The following is a 22,308-nucleotide window of genomic DNA, read 5'->3' as shown; positions in this document are numbered from 1 at the left end:
CAGATTACTGAAAATAATTTTAGATGACAGATCGCTATGTGATTTTTTTGGCGTATAACTCAGGAGAGTTCAAGGAATTAAGTGATCTTCCTTTATCAAAACTTCTTCCTTTTCAATCTAACTCCTTTAGTAGATAAGGTTACTCAGTGCTCATCCTTATAAAGACAAGAAATAGGAATAAAATTGATACTGAGCCCTATCTCACTCCAGGAATATATTATAATCATTCAGGGGTACATGAACTAACTGAGAAGAAGCAGCCCATTACTTCATTGAGATGCACTTCCAATAAATGTTCACTTTTTATGTTTTAAGAGTTATTAAAATGCATAATATTTTGCTGTTTTAATTGAAAACCTTGGTAATAATAACTATTCTTATGGCTCAATAATAAAGCCTTAAGGTCTCATGAAATAAACTTTTAAACTTTCAATTTCTATAAAAATATTGTTATGGATAAATATATTTTGTTAATAAAAATATAATGAGAAAATTCTATGAAGAAAGTAGAATACGAAGAAGATAAAAGGAACACAGACAGTTCTGACTTTTAATGTAGAACTTGTTCATGTCTACTTTTTAAACATTGACGATGAGTACCAAAATTGCTATGATATAGAGATGCATTTAAGAGTATACATTTAAGAGTAATGTGACAGATTTTACAATGTTGGTACTCATGATAAACCAAAAATTTGCATCTATTTAAACTTAGGATAAAATTTTTATTCTCAACCTAAAATTATACACAGGTACATAGTTTTTTTCTTTAATTCTGGAAAATCACTACTCTTAAGAACATTAAGAAAAAAAAAAAAGAGCACATCTGGAGGGAGAGATGATGACTTCAGTTTTGAATATGTTGTGTTGGAGGGACCTTAGGAATATCCAAGTACAGAATAAGAGCAAACACTTATACTGCACTGACCACACCATTTAAAGCTCTAGTCTGGGTGTTTATAGACTCCTTTACCCCTCACTACCACCCTTTGAAGCTGGTACTATTATTATCCCCACTTCATAAATGGGGACACTGAGGCCTGGACAAATGAGAAGACTCACCCAATGCCACACACCTCTCCCAAGTATAGAGTTGTATGAATCCAGAGAGTCTGTACACAGTATAATGCCTTGAGATGTCTGGGTTGGTGATACAAATTTGAGGGTCAACTGAGCCTTTAGATAGTAATCTAAACCATGGAGCAGATGAGATTATGTAGGAAGAGTGACATAATCAACAGCAGGAAAATGAGAAGCTTCACTGCTGGGGGTCCCTATGAAGATGCTTCTGGCATTCCCTTCCAGGCCTCTGGACTCATGAAGAGCCTCCAGCCATGTTTTTTTGTGGGTTTTTTTTCCAGGTACCCTTGATGTTTTGTCATCAGTACTCCCAGGCTGCTGCACTGTTTATGATGGTCAAAGGGCTACTGAAGAAAACCTTTCTGCTCCTTGATCTTTGCCCTATTCCTTCACCAGATACCTGAAGATGCTTAGATAGTAAAGGCTCTTCCCCCCAGTTTTATTGAGATATAATTGACATATAACACCACAACCAAGTTGGATTCATCCCAGGGTCACAAGGATGGTTCAACATATGCAAATCAATGTTACATACCACATCAATAAAAGAAAAGACAGAAACCACATGATCATATCAACAGATGCAGAAAATGTAGGGACTTCTCTGGTGGTCCAGTGGTTAAGACTCTGCGCTTCCAATGCAGGGGGCACAGGTTCAATCCCTGGTTGAGGAACTAAGATCCCACATGCCACATGACGCAACCAAAAAAAAAAAAAAAAAAGAAAGGAAAAGAAAAAGCATTCGATAAAATTCAACATACATTCATGATAAAAACTCTTACCAAAGTGGGTATAGAGGAAACATATCTCAACATAATAAAAGCTATTTATGACAAACCTACAGCCAATATAATACTCAACAGTGAAAAGCTGAAAGCCTTCCTGCTAAAATCTGGAACAAGACAAGGATGCCCACTCTCACCACTTCTCTTCAACATAGTATTGGAAGTTCTAGCTACAGCAATCAGACAAGAAAAAGAAATAAAAGGTATTCAAATTGGTAAGGAAGAGGTAAAATTGTCATTATATGCAGATGACATGATACTAAATATAGAAAACCCTAAAGACTCCACACAAAAACTACTAGAAGCAAAGTAGCAAGATACAAGATTAACATACAGAAATCGGTTGCATTTCTTTACAATAGCAATGAAATATGAGAAAGGGAATGCAAACAAACAATCCCTTTTAAAACTGCAACAACAAAATAAAATACTTAGTAATAAACCTCACCAAGGAGGTGAAAGACTTACATGCTGAGAACTACAAAACATTAATAAAGGAAAGTGAAGGTGATTCAAAGAAACAGAAAGATATCCCATGCTCCTGAATTGGAAGAATTAATATTGTTAAAATGGCCACCCTACCCAAAGCAATCTACAGATATAATGCAATCCCTATCAAATTACCTGAGACATTTTTCACAGAACTAGAAAAAATAATCCTAAATTTTATATGGAATCATAAAAGACCCAGAATTGCCAAAGCAATCCTTAGGACAAAGAACAAAGCAGTAGGCATAACCCTCCCAGATTATGGACAATACTACAAAGCTACAGTAATCTAAACAGTGTGGTACTGGCACAAAAACAGACAAATGGATCAACGGAACAGAATAGAGAGCCCAAAAATAAACCCAGACACCTATGGATAGTTAATCTTCGACAAAGGAGGCAAGAATATACAATGCGGAGAAGACAATCTCTTCAGCAGGTGGTGTTGGGAAAGTTGGAGAGCCGCATGTAAATCAATGAAGTTAGAACACACCCTCACACCATACACAAAAATAAACTCAAAATGGCTTAAAGACTTAAATATAAGACACGACACCATAAAACTCCTAGAAGAGAACATAGGCAAAACATTCTCTGACATAAATCATACCAATGTTTTCTTAGGTCAGTCTCCCAAGGCCATAGAAATAAAAGCAAAAATAAACAAAGGGGACCTAATCAAACTTACAAGCTTCTCTACAGCAAAGGAAACCATAAACAAAATGAAAAGACAACCTACAGACTGGGAGAAAATATTTGCAAATGATGCGACAGACAAGAGCTTAATGTCCGAAATACACAAACAGCTCATACAACTCAATAACAAAAAAACAAACAACCCAATTGAAACATGGGCAGAAGGTCTAAATAGACATTTCTCCAAAGAAGATATACAGATGGCCAATAGGCACATGAAAAGATGCTCATCATTGCTAACTATTAGAGAAATGCAAATCAAAACTACAGTGAGGTACCACCTCACACCAGTCAGAATGGCCATCATTAAAAAGTCTACAAATAACAAATGCTGGAGAGGATGTGGAGAAAAGGGGACCCTCCTACACTGTTGGTGGGATTGTAAATTGGCGTAGCCACTATGGAAAATAGTATGGAGGTTCCTCAAAAAACTAAAAATAGAGTTGCCATATGATCTAGCAGTCCCACTCCTGGGCATATACCCAGACAAAACTATAATTCAAAAAGATACATGCACCCCTATGTTCATAGCAGCACTACTCACAATAGTCACGACATAAAAACAACCTAAATGTCCGTCGACAGATGAATGGATAAAGAAGATATGGGGTGTGTGTGTGTGTGTGTGTGTGTGTGTGTGTGTGTGTGTATATATATATAATGGAATATTACTCAGCCATAAAAAAGAATGAAACTGCCATTTGCAGCAACATGGATGGACCTAGAGCTTATCATACTAAGTGAAGTAAGTCAGAAAGACAAATACCAGACGACAGACATCACTTATATGTGGAATCTAAAATACAACACAAATGAACATATCTACAAAACAGAAACAGACTCACAGACATAGAGAACAGACTTGTGGTTGCCAAGGGGGAGTGGGGTGGGGGAGGGAAGAATTGGGAGTTTGGGATTAGCAGATACAAACTAGCATATATAGGATGAATAAACAACAAGGTCCTACTGTGTAGCACAAGGAACTATATTCAGTGCTAAACCAGAATGGAAAAGAATATATATACTTATGACTGAGTTAATTTGCTGTACAGCAGAAATTAATACAACACTGTAAATCAAATATACTTCATTAAAATTTGTTTTAAAAAACACTGTATTAGTCCAAGACATACAGCATAATGATTTGATACATGTATATATTGTGAAATGATCACCACAATTAAGTTTAGTTAACATCCATCACCTCACACAGTCTTCTTTCCTTGTGATGTGAACTTTCAATATCTAGTCTCTCAGAAACTTTCAAATACACAAAGAGTATTGTTAACTATAGTCACCATGCTGTACATTACATTCCCAGAACTCATCTCATAACTGGAAGATTTTACCTTTTGACCACCTTCACCCATATCCCCCACCTCCCACCTCTGGCAACCACTAATCTGTTATCTGCATCCATGAGTGTGGCTTTTATAGATTCCACATATAAGTGAGATCATACAGTCTTTGCCTATCTCTGTCTCACTTATTTCACTTATCCTAATGCTCTCAAGATCCATCTGTGTTGTTGAAAATGGCAGGATTTCCTTCTTTTTATGGTTAAATAACATTCCATTACTTTATTTATACATACATATATCTCACATCGTTACCCATTCATCCACTGATGACACTTAGGTTGTTTCCATGTCTTGGCTATAAAAGTTTCAATTTGTAATAATCCAACATGACAAATTTAATTTCTCTCTTTGCAATAGGACTTGTGTGATCACTTACACACATTTTATCAGTCATTACAGGCATTTGCCAGAAGCTAAAGTTACAGAAAGTGAAACCTCAAACTCACACTGCAAAATACAACAAATCGTAATGCAAAGAAGAATACCATTACTCATGGCAGCGCCTGCCTGCTAGAGCTCAATGGATGGGATCATTTTTGCTCAATAACCCTCAGAGCATTTGGGGGCGGTGGGGAGGATACAAATATATACACAGTTTAGTTTCTATTTTTTTAAGGAAGTTATTTCAGAAAAAAATAGGGCCAGAAGAAGTAGCATTAAGTGTGTGTATATTCAGTCAGAACATAAGAAAACCATGGACAAAATCATATCAACATTTTTAGGAAAAGGCAGAGGAAAAGTGATCATAAAGAAGATTGAATAGGAATAACCAGAAGAAAACTTGAAAAGAGAAAAAAAAGGAGAACGTGTTGTCAGAAGAGCAAAATGAGAAGATTTTAAGAACAAGGGTCAATGCAACAACAGAAAGGAAGATAAGGGCTGAAAGTGTCACTTGGATGTAGCAACTAGTGATGACCCTGAGGACCGTTTCAGTGTATGACGGACATCAAAGCTGAACTGTGAGAAGTTTAAGAATGAATGAGGATCATACACCATGATCAAGTGGGGTTTACCCCAGGAATGCAAGGATTCTTCAATATACGCAAATCAATCAATGTGATACACCATATTAACAAATTGAAGGAGAAAAACCATATGATCATCTCAATAGATGCAGAGAAAGCTTTCGACAAAATTCAACACCCATTTATGATAAAAGCCCTGCAGAAAGTAGGCATAGAGGGAACTTTCCTCAACATAATAAAGGCCATATATGACAAACCCACAGCCAACATCGTCCTCAATGGTGAAAAACTGAAACCATTTCCACTAAGATCAGGAACAAGACAAGGTTGCCCACTCTCACCACTATTATTCAACATAGTTTTGGAAGTGTTAGCCACAGCAATCAGAGAAGACAAAGAAATAAAAGGAATCCAAATCGGAAAAGAAGAAGTAAAGCTGTCACTATTTGCAGATGACATGATACTATACATAGAGAATCCTAAAGATGCTACCAGAAAACTCCTAGAGCTAATCAATGAATTTGGTAAAGTAGCAGGATACAAAATTAATGCACAGAAATCTCTTGCATTTCTATACACTAATGACGAAAAATCTGAAAGTGAAATTAAGAAAACACTCCCATTTACCATTGCAACAAAAAGAATAAAATATCTAGGAATAAACCTACCTAAGGAGACAAAAGACCTGTATGCAGAAAATTATAAGACACTGATGAAAGAAATTAAAGATGATACAAATAGAAGGAGAGATATACCATGTTCCTGGATTGGAAGAATCAACATTGTGAAAATGACTCTACTACCCAAAGCAATCTACAGATTCAATGCAATCCCTATCAAACTACCACTGGCATTTTTCACAGAACTAGAACAAAAAATTTCACAGTTTGTATGGAAACACAAAAGACCCCGAATAGCCAAAGCAATCTTGAGAACGAAAAATGGAGCTGGCGGAATCAGGCTCCCTGACTTCAGACTATATTACAAAGCTTCAGTAATCAAGACAGTTTGGTACTGGCACAAAAACAGAAATATAGATCAATGGAACAGGATAGAAAGCACAGAGATAAACCCACACACATATGGTCACCTTATCTTTGATAAAGGAGGCAAGAATATACAGTGGAGAAAAGACAGCCTCTTCAATAAGTGGTGCTGGGAAAATTGGACAGGTACATGTAAAAGTATGAAATTAGAACACTCCCTGACACCATGCACAAAAATAAACTCAAAATGGATTAAAGACCTAAGTGTAAGGGCAGACACTATCAAACTCTTAGAAGAAAACATAGGCAGAACACTCTATGACATACATCACAGCAAGATTCTTTTTGACCCAGCTCCCAGAGAAATGGAAATAAGAACACAAATAAACAAATGGGACCTAATGAAACTTAAAAGCTTTTGCACAGCAAAGGAAACCATAAACAAGACCAAAAGACAACCATCAGAATGGGAGAAAATATTTGCAAATGAAGCAACTGACAAAGGATTAATCTCCAAGATTTACAAGCAGCTCATGCAGCTCAATAACAAAAAAACCAACAACCCAATCCAAAAATGGGCAGAAGACCTAAATAGACATTTCTCCAAAGAAGATATACAGATGGCCTACAGACACATGAAAGAATGCTCAACATCATTAATCATTAGAGAAATGCAAATCAAAACTACAATGAGATATCATCTCACACCGGTCAGAATGGCCATCATCAAAAAATCTAGAAACAATAAATGCTGGAGAGGGTGTGGAGGAAAGGGAACACTCTTGCACTGTTGGTGGGAATGTAAATTGATACAGCCACTATGGAGAACAGTATGGAGGTTCCTGAAAAAACTACAAATAGAACTACCATACGACCCAGCAATCCCACTACTGGGCATATACCCTGAGAAAACCATAGGTCAAAAAGAGTCATGTACCAAAATGTTCATTGCAGCTCTGTTTACTATAGCCAGGACATGGAAGCAACCTAAATGTCCATCGACAGATGAATGGATAAAGAAAATGTGGCACATATATACAATGGAATATTACTCAGCCATAAAAAGAAATGAAATGGAGGTATTTGTAATGAGGTGGATGGAGTTAGAATCTGTCATACAGAGTGAAGTAAGTCAGAAAGAGAAAAACAAATACAGTATGCTAACACATATATACGGAATCTAAGGAAAAAAAAAAAAAAAAAAAGCCATGAAGAACCTAGTGGCAAGACGGGAATAAAGACACAGACCTACTAGAGAATGGACTTGAGGATATGGGGAGGGGGTGGGGTGAGATGTGACAGGGTAAGAGAGTGTCATGGACATATATACACTACCAAATGTAAAATAGATAGCTAGTGGGAAGCAGCCGCATAGCACAGGGAGATCAGCTCGGTGCTTTGTGACCACCTAGAGGGGTGGGATGGGGAGGGTCGGAGGGAGGGAGATGCAAGAGGGAAGAGAAATGGGAACATATTGTATATGTATAACTGATTCACTTTGTTATAAAGCAGAAGCTAACACACTATTGTAAGGCAATTATACTTCAATAAAGATGTTTAAAAAAAAAAAAAAAAAAGAATGAATGAGATTTGATGGGGACTTCCCTGGTGGTCCAGAGGGTAAGACTGCACTCCCAATGCAGGGGGCCCAGGTTCAATCCCTGGTCGGGGAGCTAGATCCCACGTGCGTGCCGCACGCAACTAAGAGTTCGCGTGCTGCAACTAAGACCCGGAGCAGCCTAAATAAATAAATAAATAATTTTTTTTAAAAAAAGGATGAATTAGATTTGAGAAGTGGAGGCGATGAATTTAGGCAAAGCTTTCTGGAGTTTAGGTGTGACACAGAGGGAGTCAATACGGCAGTAGACAAAGGATCGCATGGGAGTGGGGGAAGGGTGGTTTTAAATGTGAGAGATTTAAACATGCCCAAACCTTGACAGAAGAAAGGGAACAGAGAGGGAGAGGGCTGAAGATGCAGAAGAAATGAGAGGTGATAAAATCCAGGGGAGAGGCACTGGGGCTCTTCCACTGAGAGGAGAGGAAAGGATGGGTAAGGAGCAACTAAGTGTGTGAGAAGGCTTAAGGAGTTAGGGGGCTTCCATCTGATTTCTTTTATTGTCTTGGTGAAGAAAAGAAGAGTTCACTGGCGAAGAGGACACTCACATGCTGACTGAATATGTATGCTACCTGTCTCCCTCCTTCTTTGACTTCTGAAGTCATAGGACAGCAGATTCAGCAGGTTGAATGCCATATTCTGAGAAAAGCTCTACCTGGATAGAATCTGCATTTGAAGGAGTAATTTGTAAAGACACCTCAAGTGCTAACGTTAAAACGGGATGTGATTATAACTACTAATTTTAAAACCAGAAGTAGTATTGAGATATCACATTTATTCTTATTACTGCTTTCAATATCAACAAAACTCATCTTCAAAAATCTCCAAAGCTGTTTCAGAGTCCAAAGCTTATTTGATTTTCTCTCTTCTTTCCCCCAGACTGTTTCCTTCTTTCCTCTATTCCACCTTTTAAAAATATGTATCACCAGCAATATTTTCCTCCATCCTAGTTTCAAGAGGAAAGGCCTTCACCTTATACAATATGTGTGGTCTCTAATTTGGTCCTACAGCAATCCTGAATGTCGGGTCAGGGAAGGCATTATTCTCAATATTCAGAAAAATGAAGTGACTTGACCATTCTTAGAAGTAGACATAGGACTCAGACCTACCTTGCGACTCCAAAGGCAGTTGTCTGTTCTACCACACACACCCCACTTATAATAACTTCTGAACACCCAAAGGCAGCTCATGTTCCTTCCAGCTTCAGAGTAATTTCAAATTCACCTAATTATTAAAGGGGATAGGCCTGTATCATAATTTCAATTCTCTGCCTATCATTAACAGATCTTACCATCCCTCCCTCATAATAAGGAATCTAGATAATCTTGAAGCAGCAACTAATATTACTCATAGACATCTGCAGGTACACATGCAGCCCTAATCACAGAAATCCTGAGCACCTGCAGAAGGATATATGCTATTATTACCCAGGAAAGTAACAGCAGCTCAGGTTTCTGCCTAATGTGGTGAAACCAAACAAGAAGGCCCTCAAGTTTCCACTGAGCAAGCAAGATAAAATGCTTCCCACAGTAACCATCTGTATTGGTTTCTTTCTGCTGCTGCAACAAATGACCATAAACTTGGTGGCTTAAAACAACAGAAATTTATTATCTTACAATTCCGAAGGCCAAAAGTCCAAAATGGTCTCAGTAGGTATAACAGACTGAATGTTTGTGTCCACCAGGAGTTTACATGTTAAAGCCCTAATCCCAATGTGATGGTATTTGGAGGTAGGGCCTTTGGGAGGTGCTTAGGTCAATCAGGAATGGGATTAGTGCTCTTGTAAGAACTCTTTTAGCATGTGAAGTTACAATAAGTCAGCTGTCCACAACCTGGAAAAGGACCCTCACCAGAACCCAACCACGCTGGCACCCTGCTTTCAGACTTTCAGCCTCTAGAACTGTGAGAAATCAATGTTGCTTGTTTAAACCACCCAGTCTGTGGTAATTTGTTAAAGCAGCCCAAACTGACTAAGACACTGGGCTTAAAAACCTAAGCATAGGCAGAGCTGTGCTCCTTCTGGAGGAACCAGGGGAGAACCCTTGCCTTGCCCTTTCCAACTTCTAGAGGCTACCTGCCTTCCTGGCATCAAGGCCTCCTTCCAGCAAATACATGACTTTGACCTCTGCATCCACTGTCACATCTCCTCTGACTCTGCTGCCTGCTCTTTCATGTATAAGAACTCATGTAATTATATTGGTCACACCTGGATAATCTCCCCATCACAAGATCCTTAACTTAGTCACATCTGCAAAGTCCCTCTTGCCATATAAGGTGACAATATTCACAGATGCTGGGGATTAGGACACTGAGCAGAGGAAGCTGGTACCCATTCAAAGTAAAGACACTCCAAGCTGAGCTGCTGGCCACCCGCCATGAGGAGAACAGGAAGGTGCTCCCAATGAACGGCCCCCCAACTGGGGATAGGCAGTCCTAGAACACACTGGACGCAGCCCACTCTCCCGGCATTTCTGCTGTTCTAGATTAAGGGTCAGTACTTTAAGAGAATTTTAAATATTTACAGCTAGTAAGCGGCAGGGTCATTCGACAAAGCTGGTGTGTTCTTGTAACCCCTATGACAGACGGCCTCACAGACACCTTCCATCACGGCTGGAAATTTTCTGTAAGTTGAACCACGGCCCAGATATAAAAGAGACATACCCCGCACAGACCAGTCTGGATTAAGAACGAACCTGATGACACAGGCCAGAGCAGAACAGAACGGAGGTTCTAGGCCCAGGCTAAGTGCTCTCACTATTGCTGTCTTTAAGGAAAGAAACTGCAAGTACATGAAGCCCACGGTGCATCTTTTTTTTTTTAAAGATTTTTTTGATGTGGACCATTTTTTAAAGTCTTTATTGAATTTGTTACAATATTACTTCTGTTTTATGTTTTGGTTTTTCAGCCACGAGGCATGTGGGATCCCCAACCGGGGATCGAACCCACACCCCCTGCATTGGAAGGCAAAGTCTTAACCACTGGACCGCCAGGGAAGTCTCCCCCATGGTTCATCTTTAAGAGGGTGCTTTCTAAAAAAAAAAAAGCTTGAGGTAATGCAGGCAGCACTGTGTTAATTCAGTCTCAGTAACCGTGTCTTCACAAAGAACTGTTTTTATTTTCCAGAGATTCTTTTACAGACCCATCCTGAGAAGTGAAGTTAAGAAATTATGATGCCCAGAGTGTTCCAAATCAAGTCAGCTGTACCCTTAGAGAGACGTTAGCTTTAAGAAGATTTATTTCTGTCCAGCTGTTACTCTTTACACATACATAACACCTAAATCAATGTGTTTGCTACATGAATTTCCCAGGACTTGGTTCCATGGAATGTACATAAAATCTGTATTTTTTCATTTAATATTCCAGGCAGTAAATTCACTTTCCTCAGAATTCCTCAGACTACATGAAAAACATAGAAAGCTCCAGAACATGGCCTGCATATATTAGGTATTCATTAAATAACAGCTGAACGACCACATGAATGTGGCAACACACAAAGGCCTAAATGAGCTCTCTTGCCACAGGTTAATCTGAGAAGTTTGCTTATTGGAAATTACCATTTAACTCTTCTCAACAAATATTAATATCTAAATTGCATAGAGAGTTCTTTTTTTTTAATTTATTTATTTTATTTATTTATTTTTGTCTCTGTTGGGTCTTCGTTGCTGTGCGGGGGCCACTCTTCGTTGCGGTGCGCGGGCTTCTCACTGCAGTGGCTTCTCTTGTTGCGCAACATGGGCTCTAGGCACGCGGGCTTCAGTAGTTGTGGCTCGCGGGCTCTAGAGCGCAGGCTCAGTAGTTGTGGCGCATGGGCTTAGTTACTCCGCGGCATGTGGGATCTTCCCGGACCAGGGCTTGAACCCATGTCCCCTGCATTGGCAGGCGGATTCTTAACCACTGTGCCACCAGGGAAGCCCAAAAGAAAGTTCTTTAGTGCCCAAAGTATGCAAAACCTCTTTATCTTACACACATTCAAGTCAGGATAGTATAGTGGTTGAAAAGTCTTGGAGACATGAAGACTGGGTTTGAATTCTGATCTTAATACTTGCTAGTTATGTGACTTTGGAGAAACTGTTTAATCTTTTTAGATTCCGTTTCTTCATCTGTGATGGTAAGATAATAATATTTAATTTGTACAGTTGTCCTGAGCATGTAATGAACACAAGAAAATGTTCAACAGTTCCTGATACATTGATGACAACAATGGTGATGGCTGATACAGGCTGAGGCCTCTTGGTTACCCCCATTCTCCAGGACAGACAACAAGCTCCCTGCCATGTGGGGGTCCACATGTCCCAGGGACAGATTCATCAGGCATGTTGCACCCTAATTCTCTAGGGTAGCTGCCCATCTTCTCATGCAACACACACTAATTCTCTGAGGTGGGCATAAAGCCCTCCCTAACCCTTCCTTGCCAGCTCTGCAGCCACTGCCAGTCTAACTCACTTACATCTGCATGCTTATACTTCGACCACACCAGGCTGACTAGCAGTGCTGCAGGCTGCCCAGTTTATTCCCCCACCCCCAGCCAAAGTTCAGGCATGGCCCCAAGGCATGATCCACTGCTGATGGAGGGAGGAGGAGGGAGAGCTTTTCACTGATGTAGTCATCTCTTTTTCCTTGTCATCTTTCTTCCATTTTATCCCCAGCTCCTCTTCCCACTATCTCTTTTTATTTGCTTCAAGAGTTGATCTAAGTGGTGCCCATTAGGGCCTCGAAGTCTTCTCTATGTAGATCTTAATTACACTGAAGATTGTTACACAGGCATTCCCCATTAAAATAAACTTTCGGGTGCAGAAAGAGTAAAGCAATAAATAAAATCCCATCTAATGGACAGTAATTCAGGCATATTCACAGAAATCATTCCTCTATTTTTAGGACAAGGACTTTTCCCCATGTCCTGTGCTATTCTAACATAGAGTTATTCTTATTTACCATAAGCAACTATGGGATATAGAGAGTGAACAGGGAAATATGAAGTTAGGTTTACCAACAATCTCCTCAGAAACTTACAGTTGGGGAGGTTGCCCTTCCAGAGTGAAAAGGCTGCCTGCACTTCTTCCTGAGGGAGATCCCAACTTCTACCTCAGAACCCAAGAGGAGCAAATCAGGAATGGAATCATGTGTTCCTACCCAGACACATTCTCCCAGCCCTGCAGAAATGACAGGCCTTGAAGAAATGGTTACCTAAAGTAAGAGTAAATTTTCATGAACTTATTCTCATAGCTTCCTACAATTAAAAGGAAAATAAGAGAATACATTTGAACGTACAAAGACTAAGTCACGTTTACAAATCACCTTTATTTTATCTGAGTTTACTAGAAAGAAAGAAATTCAGGAGGCAAAAAGTAGTTTTTCATGTGATTTACACATCTGATGTTTTTACCACATAAAAAGCATGACTTAACAGTTTTCTCCTTCTAATTGTGTAATTTATTTTCTCCTAAAACCTGTATCACAGATGCGAACCCTTAGGAATAAAGGTAACAGGAAAGAAACTCTGTTCTGAATAAGCCCTAGAAAACTTTAAATAAACTACCAATACCAACTGCTAATTCTTTTGCAATGATATGAGCCATTGTTTAAAATTCTCTAGCTTTTCACATCTTTTTCTTTGGAATGTAAAAAAAAAAAAAAAAAAAAAAGGACAGACAGATAAGGTCTATATAATTTTAGCAAGACAGTCGATCTTTCCAGGCAAGGTCTGACATACTAGATAAAATCAGGAAACTGAATTTCCCTCTGCTAGGAAAAATGGTATTTCAAAAATATGAATGTAATGCAAGATATCTTCTATAGCCTTCAATTTAATCTCTCAGTACAGATTTACAGTTCTGCTATATTGACTTATGGCCTGTACAAGACAGAATTCAGTGAACTTCTGAGTATGTCCGCTCCCTTTCTTTGCATTACGCATTAATGACCACTCGCCTTTAGAAAGCAATTCCTTCCTATGGAAAGCTAACCAACACACCCAATCTTTTATTCCTACTTTGTGAAATGCTCATGTGAAACAAAATAGGTTATGGAACAAGCTCAAGAAAAATCACAAGTTACCGCCATCAATAGCATTCCACTTGTCTGCCTCTTCTCATCATAGAACGTTCTTGGGAACAGGACAGAAAAGGCCCACTTAGACAATCATGCATCTCAATGAACAGACCCCAGACCCAGATGACCCAGTGGAGCCTGGGACAACTGAGGAAGAAAGAGGAGGAAACCTATTTTAACAGTATAAAAAATAAAAGATATGTCAAATACGGTATTTTTAAGGTAAGCATATAAGCATTATAAGCATAAATAAGACTGTCTATCTGAGGTTAAGATCTGTCTTAGACTTTTAAACCAAAAGTCACATTAATGAATATACTTTTGTACCTCAAAATCATCACCTCCAAAGTCTTTCCTCTGTTCATCACCAAGAGACAGAATTTCAGTCTTGCCGAATAGAATCTATACTAACCAATGTGGTAGGTTTCTTAGTACCTCTCTACCATCCAACCAGTCAGGAATTCTTGAGTTAAATCCTCATGAACAAATGACATCCTACACCAAAAGCTTGGTTGCCGTTATTACTCTTATTCTGTTGAAGCTCATGAATGAAAACCCCTATTTATTTTATTATTGCTCGTCCAACTTATAAAACTTAGATCGGCACCTTTTTACACTGTATTTCTTTAAATACTCTTTAACCATTTACTTTCTTAAAAAGCAATAATGCCTATCACTTCAAGAGACTAGCCACTTGGCTCCTAACACACATGAAATGGCGAATTCAGTCCTCCTAACAGCACAAAGGGAAAGTACTCTCTATAATATGGCTGCGAAAAAACAGAAACTATGTAAGCCACCTACAAAGAAATCTGCACACACATAAGCTATGAATCCTGCAACTCTACAACTTTTGGCAGAAGTGGAAAAAATGCAAAGAAATTAGCAATGGAAAACATGTTTAAGTTTTTCAGTCATTTTCAGTTACAAAAACCTAAAGATCAGGAAAAGCCAGAGATACAGTGAAATTTATACAAGAAAAATTTAATATGAAGTCATTGTACTCACCGTCTGATGGTTTCTGTCACAGTAACGCAGCCCAAAATAATCTATCTCCACAAGGTTTATGTGACGGAATACGTGCTCAAGGACAACGGAACCTTTCGTTGACTTCTGCAAAAATAATTCACAGTTTTGTTTTGTTTTGTTTTAATAAGGTGCCTTGTCTTTCTCAGTGGGACACAGTCACAGTTCTCATCTTTTATTAGCTTTGTTCACATGGGAACAATTTTATTAGCCCATAGTTCCCTCTTTAAGTTTTGTCTCAATTACAAAGAAAGGGATTTCAGTATTAAATGAATTGCTTTGGAAAACAATTTTTTAATTGTTGTACATTTTAAATTAACATAAGGTTCTTTTCTTACAGGACCGTAAAATATCTTTAAGACAAAATTATTATTTTAATAAAGATAACACTTTATATGAAGTGCATCTAATAAATTCATCAAAAAAACTTACTTTGGTTTAAAATCCCACAGTTCTTTCATCTTTAAAAAGTAATTTTCACCTACATCATTACTCTCACAACTAATGCAGAAGATATATAAAATTAAAATAACAATAGCCAAAGCTTTTAAAAATTTTTTCTTATTTTCCTTAGTAAGGTTTTATGTTTTATTTTTTTAATTGAAATATAGTATGCATACAATATTATGTTAGTTTCAAGTGTACTACATAAGGATTTGACATTTGCATACATTATGAAATGATCACCACAGTAAGTTTAACAACCATCTTTTCCCATACGGTTACTATGATATTATTGACCATATTCCTTGTGCTGTATATTACATCCCAGTGGTTATTTATTACATAACTCGAGGTCTGTACCTCTTAATCCCTTCACCAATTTGGCCCCCTCCCTTCTGGCAACCATCCATTTGTCCTTTGTATCTACAAGTCTGCCTTCATTTTGTCTTATCAGTTTGTTCTGTTTCTAGATTCCACAGGTATTTGTCTTTCCCTGTCTGACTCATTGCTCTTAGTACAATACCCTCTAGATCCATCCATTTTGTCACAAATAGCAAGGCTTCTTTTTTTTTTTTTTTATGGCTGAGCAGTATTCTACTGTGTATATACACACTGCATCTTTATCCATTCATCTATCAATGAACACTTAGATTGCTTCTACATCTTGGCTACTGTAAATAATGATGCAATGGACACTGGAGTGCATATATCTTTTCAAATTAGTGTTTTTGATTTCTTCAGGTAAACCCAGAAGTGAAATTGCTAGATTATATGGCAGTTCTACATTTAATTTTTCGAGAAACCCCCATACTGTTGTCCATAGTGGCTGAATCAATTTACATTCCCACCAAAAGTGTACGAGGGTTCCCTTTTCTCCATGTTCTCACAAACATTTGTTATTTGTTGCCTTTTGATGATAGCAATTCTGACAAGTATGAGGTGGTTTCTCACTGTGGTTTTGATTTGCATTTTCCTGATGATTAGTGATATAGCACATCTTTTCATGTATCTGTTGGCCATCAGTTTGCCTTCTTTGGAAAAATGTCTATTCAGGTCCTCTTCCCATTTTTAAATCGGGATGTTTGTTTTTTTGCCATTAGGTTGTATGACTTTTTTGTGTACCTTGGATATTAACCCCTTATTGGATATATTGTTTGCAAATATCTTCTCCAATTCAGTAAGCTGTCTTTTCACTTTTTTGACAGTTTCTTTTCTGTGCAAAAGCTTTTTAGTTTGATGTCGTCCCATTTGTTTATTTTGCTTTTGTTTCCCCTGCCTGAGGAGACAGATCCAAAAAAATATATAGCTAAGACTGATGTCAAAGGGCCCACTGTTTATGTTTTCTTCTAAGAGTTTTATGGTTTCAGGTCTTAAATTTACATCTTTAATCCATTTTGAGTTTATTTTTGTATACGATGTGAGAAAGTAGTCCAGTTTGACTCTTTTACATGTAGCTGTACAGTTTTACAAACACTATTTATTGAAGAAGCTGTCTTTTCCCCATTGTATATTTTCCTGCTTCCTTTGTCATAGATTAATTGTCCATATAAGTGTGGGTTCACTTCTAGGCTTTCTGTTCTGTTCCATTGATCTATATGTTTGTTTTTGTGCCAGTACCATATTGTTTTGATTACTGTAGCTCTGTAGTATAGCTTGAAACCATGGAATGTGATACCTCCAGCTTTGTTCTTCCTTCTCAAGACTGCTTTGGTTATTTGGGGTCTTTTGTGTTTTGATACACATTTTAGAATTATTTATTCTAGTTCTATGAAAAATTCCACTAGTATTTTGATAGAGATTGTGATAAATCTATAGATTGCCTCGGGGAGTATGGTCATTCTAACCATATTAATTCTTTCAGTACGTAAGTACAGTATATATTTTCTTTTTTTTAATAAATTTATTTTATTTATTTATTTTTGGCTGCATTGGGTCTTCATTGCTGTATGCAGGCTTTCTCTAGTTGCAGCGAGTGGGGGCTATTCTTCATTGTGGTGTACGGGCTTCTCATTGCAGTGGCTTCTTTTGTTGCGGAGCAAGGGCTCTATGTGCGCAGGCTTCAGTAGTTGTGGCACGAGGGCTCAGTAGTTGTGGCTCATGGGCTCTAGAGCACAGGCTCAGTAGTGGTGGCACACGGGCTTAGCTGCTCCACAGCATATGGGATCTTCCCAGACCAGGGATCAAACCCATGTCCCCTGCATTGGCAGATGGATTCTTAACCACTGTGCCACCAGGGAAGTCCCACAGTATATATTTTCATCTATTTGTGTCATCTTCAATTTCTTTCATCAAAGTCTTATAGTTTTCCAAGTACAAGTCTTACTTCTGTGGTTAGGCCTATACCTATTTTACTCTTTTGATATAACTGTGAGACTGTTTTCTATTTTCTTAATTTCCCTTTCCAATAGTTCATTGTTAGTGTATAGAACTGCAACAGATTTCTGTATGTTAATTTTGTATCTTGCAACTTTACTGAATTCATTTATTAGTTCTAATAGATTTCTGATGACATCTTTAGGATTTTCTATATACAGTATAATGTCATCTGCAGATAGTGAGAGTTTTACTTCTTCCTTTCCAAACTGGATTCCTTTTATTTCTTTGTCCTATCTAATTGCTGTGGCAAGGACTGCCAATACTATGTTGAATAAAGCAGCAAGAGTGGGCTTCCTTGTCTTGTTCCTGATCTCAGAGGAAATGTTTTTAGCTTTTCACAATTGAGTATGATGTTGGCTGTAGGTTTGTCATATATGGCCTTTATTTTGTTGAGATATGTTTCCTACATAACCACTTTGTGAAGAGTTTTCTTTTTAATCATAAACTGAGGTTGAATTTTGTCAAAAGCTTTTCCTGCATCTATCGAGATAACTATATGACTTTTATTCTTCAATCTGTTAATGTGGTATGTTACATCGATTGATGTGCTGATATTGAACCATTCTTGCATCCCTGAGATAAATCCCTCTTGATCATGGTATATGATCTTTTTAATGTATTGTTGAATTTGGTTTGCTAATATTTTATTGATGATTTTTGCATCTATATTCATCAGTGATATTGGCCTCTAATTCTTTTTGTGGGGTCCTTGTCTGGTTTTGTATCAGGATGATGCTACCCTTGTACAATGAGTTGGGAAGCATTCCTTCCTTTGAAATTTTTTGGAATACTTTGAGGACCCATGTTAACTCTTTTTTTTTTTTTAATTTTATTTATTTATTTGTTTGTTTGTTTGTTTTTTGGCCGCTTTGGGTTTTCGTTGCTGTGCGTGCGCTTTCTCTAGCTGTGGCGAGCGGGGGCTATTCTTCGTTGCTGTGCATGGACGTCTCTTTGCGGTGGATTCATTTGTTGCAGATCACAGGCTCTAGGCATGCGGGCTTCAGTAGTTGTAGCATGAGGGCTTAGTAGTTGTGGCTCACGGTCTCTAGAGCACAGGCTCAGTAGTTGTGGCGCAGGGCCTTAGTTGCTCCACAGCATGTGGGATCTTCCCAGACCAGGGCTCGAACCCATGTACCCTGCACTGGCAGGCGGATTCTTAACCACTGTGCCACCAGGGAAGCCCTTAACTCTTATTTAAATGTTTGGTAGTATTCACCTGTGAAGCCATCTGGTACTGGACTTTTATTTACTGGGAGTTTTTTTTAAATTACTGATTCAATTTCATTACTGGTGATTGGTCTGTTCATATTTCAATTTCTCCCTGATTCAGTCTTGAAACAATGCATGTTTCTTGGAACTTATCCATTTCTTCTAAGTTGTCCATTCTATTGGTGTATAATTGTTCACAGTAATCTCTTAGGATCCTTTGTAGCTCTGTGGTGTAAGGTGTAAATTCTCTTTCATCTCTGATTTTATTTATTTGGGCCCTCTCTTTTTTTCTTGCTAAGTCTGGCTAAAGGTTTGTCAATTTTGTTTATATTTTCAAAGAACCAGCACTTAGTTTCATTGATCTTTTCTACTGTTTTTTCAGTCTCTATTTCATTTATTTCTACTCTGGTCTTTATGATTTCTTTCCTTCTGTTAATTTTGGGCTTTGTTTGTTCTTTTTCTAGATCTTTTAGGTATAAGGATAGATTGTTTGACATTTTTCGTGTTTTCTGAGGTAGGCTTGTACTGCTATAAACTTCCTTTTTAGAACTGTTTATGCTGCATCCCATAGATTTTGGATTGTTATGCTTCCATTTTCATTTGTCTCCAGATTTTTTAATTTTCTCTTTGATTTTTTTGAGTGACTCATTGGTTGTTTAGCAGCATAGTGGTTAGTCTACAGGTCTTTGTGTTTTTTGCAGTTTTCTTCTTGTAGTTAATTTCTAGTCTAACACCAGTGAGGCTGAAAAAGATGTTTGATATGATTTCAATCTTCTTAAATTTATGGAGACTTGTTTTGTATCCTAGCATGTGATCTATCCTAGAGAATGTTCCATGTTCATTTGAAAAGAATGTATTCTGCTGCTTTTGGATGGAATGTTCTAACTGTATGTATTAAGTCTCTCTGATCTAATGTGTTTTTTAAAGCCACTGTTTCCTTATTGATTTTTAGTCTGGATGATCTGTCCATTGATGTAAGTGGGGTGTTGTTTTGGTTTTTGTTTTGCCTGTGCCCAGCGGCATGTAAGAACTTAGCTCCCTAACCAGGGATCGAACTCATGCCCCCTACCGTGAAAGAGTGGAGTCCTAACCACTGGAGCAACAGGGAATTCCCTGAAAGTGGGATGTGAAAGTCCCCTACTATTAATGTGTTACTGTCAATTTCCCCCTTTATGTTTGTTAATATTTGCTGCATGTATTTAGGTGTGCCTATGTTGGGTGCATATATATTTACAATTGTTGTATTTTCTTTCTTCTTGAATTGATCCCTTAGATCATTATATACTATCCTTCTTTGTCTTGTTACAGTCTTTCTTTTAAAGTATATTTTGCCTGATACAAGTATTCTACCCCCCAGCTGTCTTTTCATTTCCCTCTGCATGGAATACTTTATTGCATCCTCTTACTTTCAGTCTATGTGTCTTAGATCTCAAGTAAGTCTCTTGTAGGCAGCATATACATGGGTCTTGTTCTTTATCCATTCAGCCAAGCTGTCTTTTGACTAGAGCATTTAGATTTAAAGTAATTGATAGGTATGTACTTATTGCCATTTTGTTAAGTTTTCTGGTTGTTTTTGTAGTTCTTTTTTCTTCCTTTCTCCTATGATAGATTTTTGGTTTGCAGTTACCATAAGGTTCATATTTAACAACCTATATACACGTGATTATTTTAACGTGATGATTTCAAGTTTGAACACATTCTAACATTTTTCTCCCCCCCCCCACTGTTTACTGTGTTTGACATTATATTTTATATCTTTTTGTTCTGTGTATCTCTTACCTACTTCTTGTGGATATAGATAATTTTCTATATCTTCTAGCCTTTCTACTAGCTTTATAAGTGGTTGGTCAACTACCTTTACTTTATGTTTGCCTTTACCAATTAGATTTTTCCTTTCATAACTTTCCTATTTCTATTTGTGGTCTTTTTTCTTTTCTGCTTAGAGTAGCCCCTTTAACACTTCTTACAAAGCTGGTTTTGAGGTACTGAACTCTTTTAGCTTTTCCTTGTCTGTAAAACTTTTTCTCTCTCCTTCAAATCTGAATGATAGGGACTTCCCTGGTGGCACAGTGGTTAAGAATCTGCCAGCCAATGAAGGGGACACGGGTTTGAGCATTGGTCTGGGAAGATCCCACATGCCACAGAGCAACTAGGCCCATGCGCCACAACTACTGAGCCTGCACTCTAGACCCGACGTGCCACAACTACTGAAGCCAACGCGCCTAGACCCCATGCTCTGCAACAACAGAAGCCACAGCAATGAGAAGCCCGCGCACCGCAACAAAGAGTAGCCCCCACTCGCCGCAACTAGAGAAAGCCCGCACTCAGCAAGGAAGACCTAATGCAGACAAAAATAAATAATAAATAAATTTATTTTTTTAAAAAAATCTGGATTAGGAGATTGGTTCAAGATGGCGGAGTAGAAGGACATGCTCTCACTCCCTCTTTCGAGAACACCAAAATCACAACTAACTGCTGAACAATCATCGACAGGAAGACACTGGAACTCACCAAAGAAGATACCACACATGCAAAGACAAAGAAGCTGCAATGAGATGGTAGGAGGGGCTCTATCACAATAAAATCAAATCCTATAACTGCTGGGTGGGTGACTCACAAACTGGAGAACACTTACCACAGGAGTCCACCCACTGCAGTGAAGGTTCTGAGCCACACGTCAGGCTTCCCAACCTGGGGGTCTGGCAACAGGAGGAAGAATTCCTAGAGAATCAGACTTTGAAGGCTAGTGGGATTTGATTGCAGGACTTTGGCAGGACTGGGGGAAACAGAGAGTCCACTCTTGGAGGGCACACACAAAGTAGTGTGTGCATCGGAACCCAGGGGAAGGAGCAGTGACCCAATAGGAGACTGAACCAGACCTACCTGCTAGTGTTGGAGGGTCTCCTGCAGAGGCGGGGGGTGGCTGTAGCTCACCGTGAGGACAAGGACACAGGCAGCAGAAGTTCTGGGAAGTACTCCTTGGCTTGAGCCCTCCCAGAGTCTGCCATTAGCCCCACCAAAGAGCCTGGGTAGGCTCCAGTGTTGCGTCGCCTCAGGCCAAACAACCAGAAGGGAGGAAACCCAGCCCCACCCATCAGCAGTCAAGCGGATTAAAGTTTTAATGAGCTCTGACGACCAGAGCAACAGCCAGATCTAAACACCACCAGTCCCTCCCATCAGAAAACTTCCACAAGCCTCTAAGATAGCCTCATCCACCAGAGGGAAAAC

General features: G+C 38.5%; 1 protein-coding gene across 3 annotated transcripts in view; it reads right to left on the bottom strand.

Annotated features, from left to right (window-relative positions):
* Window positions 1-22,308, bottom strand: part of EPB41L4A (erythrocyte membrane protein band 4.1 like 4A) — a 266,948-nt gene that overhangs the window by 137,071 nt on the left and 107,569 nt on the right. For all 3 annotated transcript variants that reach the window (XM_068534088.1, XM_068534102.1, XM_068534096.1), the window contains exon 2: window positions 15,034-15,138. In XM_068534088.1, coding sequence (XP_068390189.1) covers window positions 15,034-15,138 — 105 coding nt within the window. The remainder of the gene's footprint in view (window positions 1-15,033; window positions 15,139-22,308) is intronic.

Source organism: Eschrichtius robustus, chromosome 2 (assembly GCF_028021215.1).
Source record: "Eschrichtius robustus isolate mEscRob2 chromosome 2, mEscRob2.pri, whole genome shotgun sequence".
Lineage (NCBI taxonomy): Eukaryota > Metazoa > Chordata > Mammalia > Artiodactyla > Eschrichtiidae > Eschrichtius > Eschrichtius robustus.
This window is presented reverse-complemented; position numbering and strand designations above follow the sequence as displayed.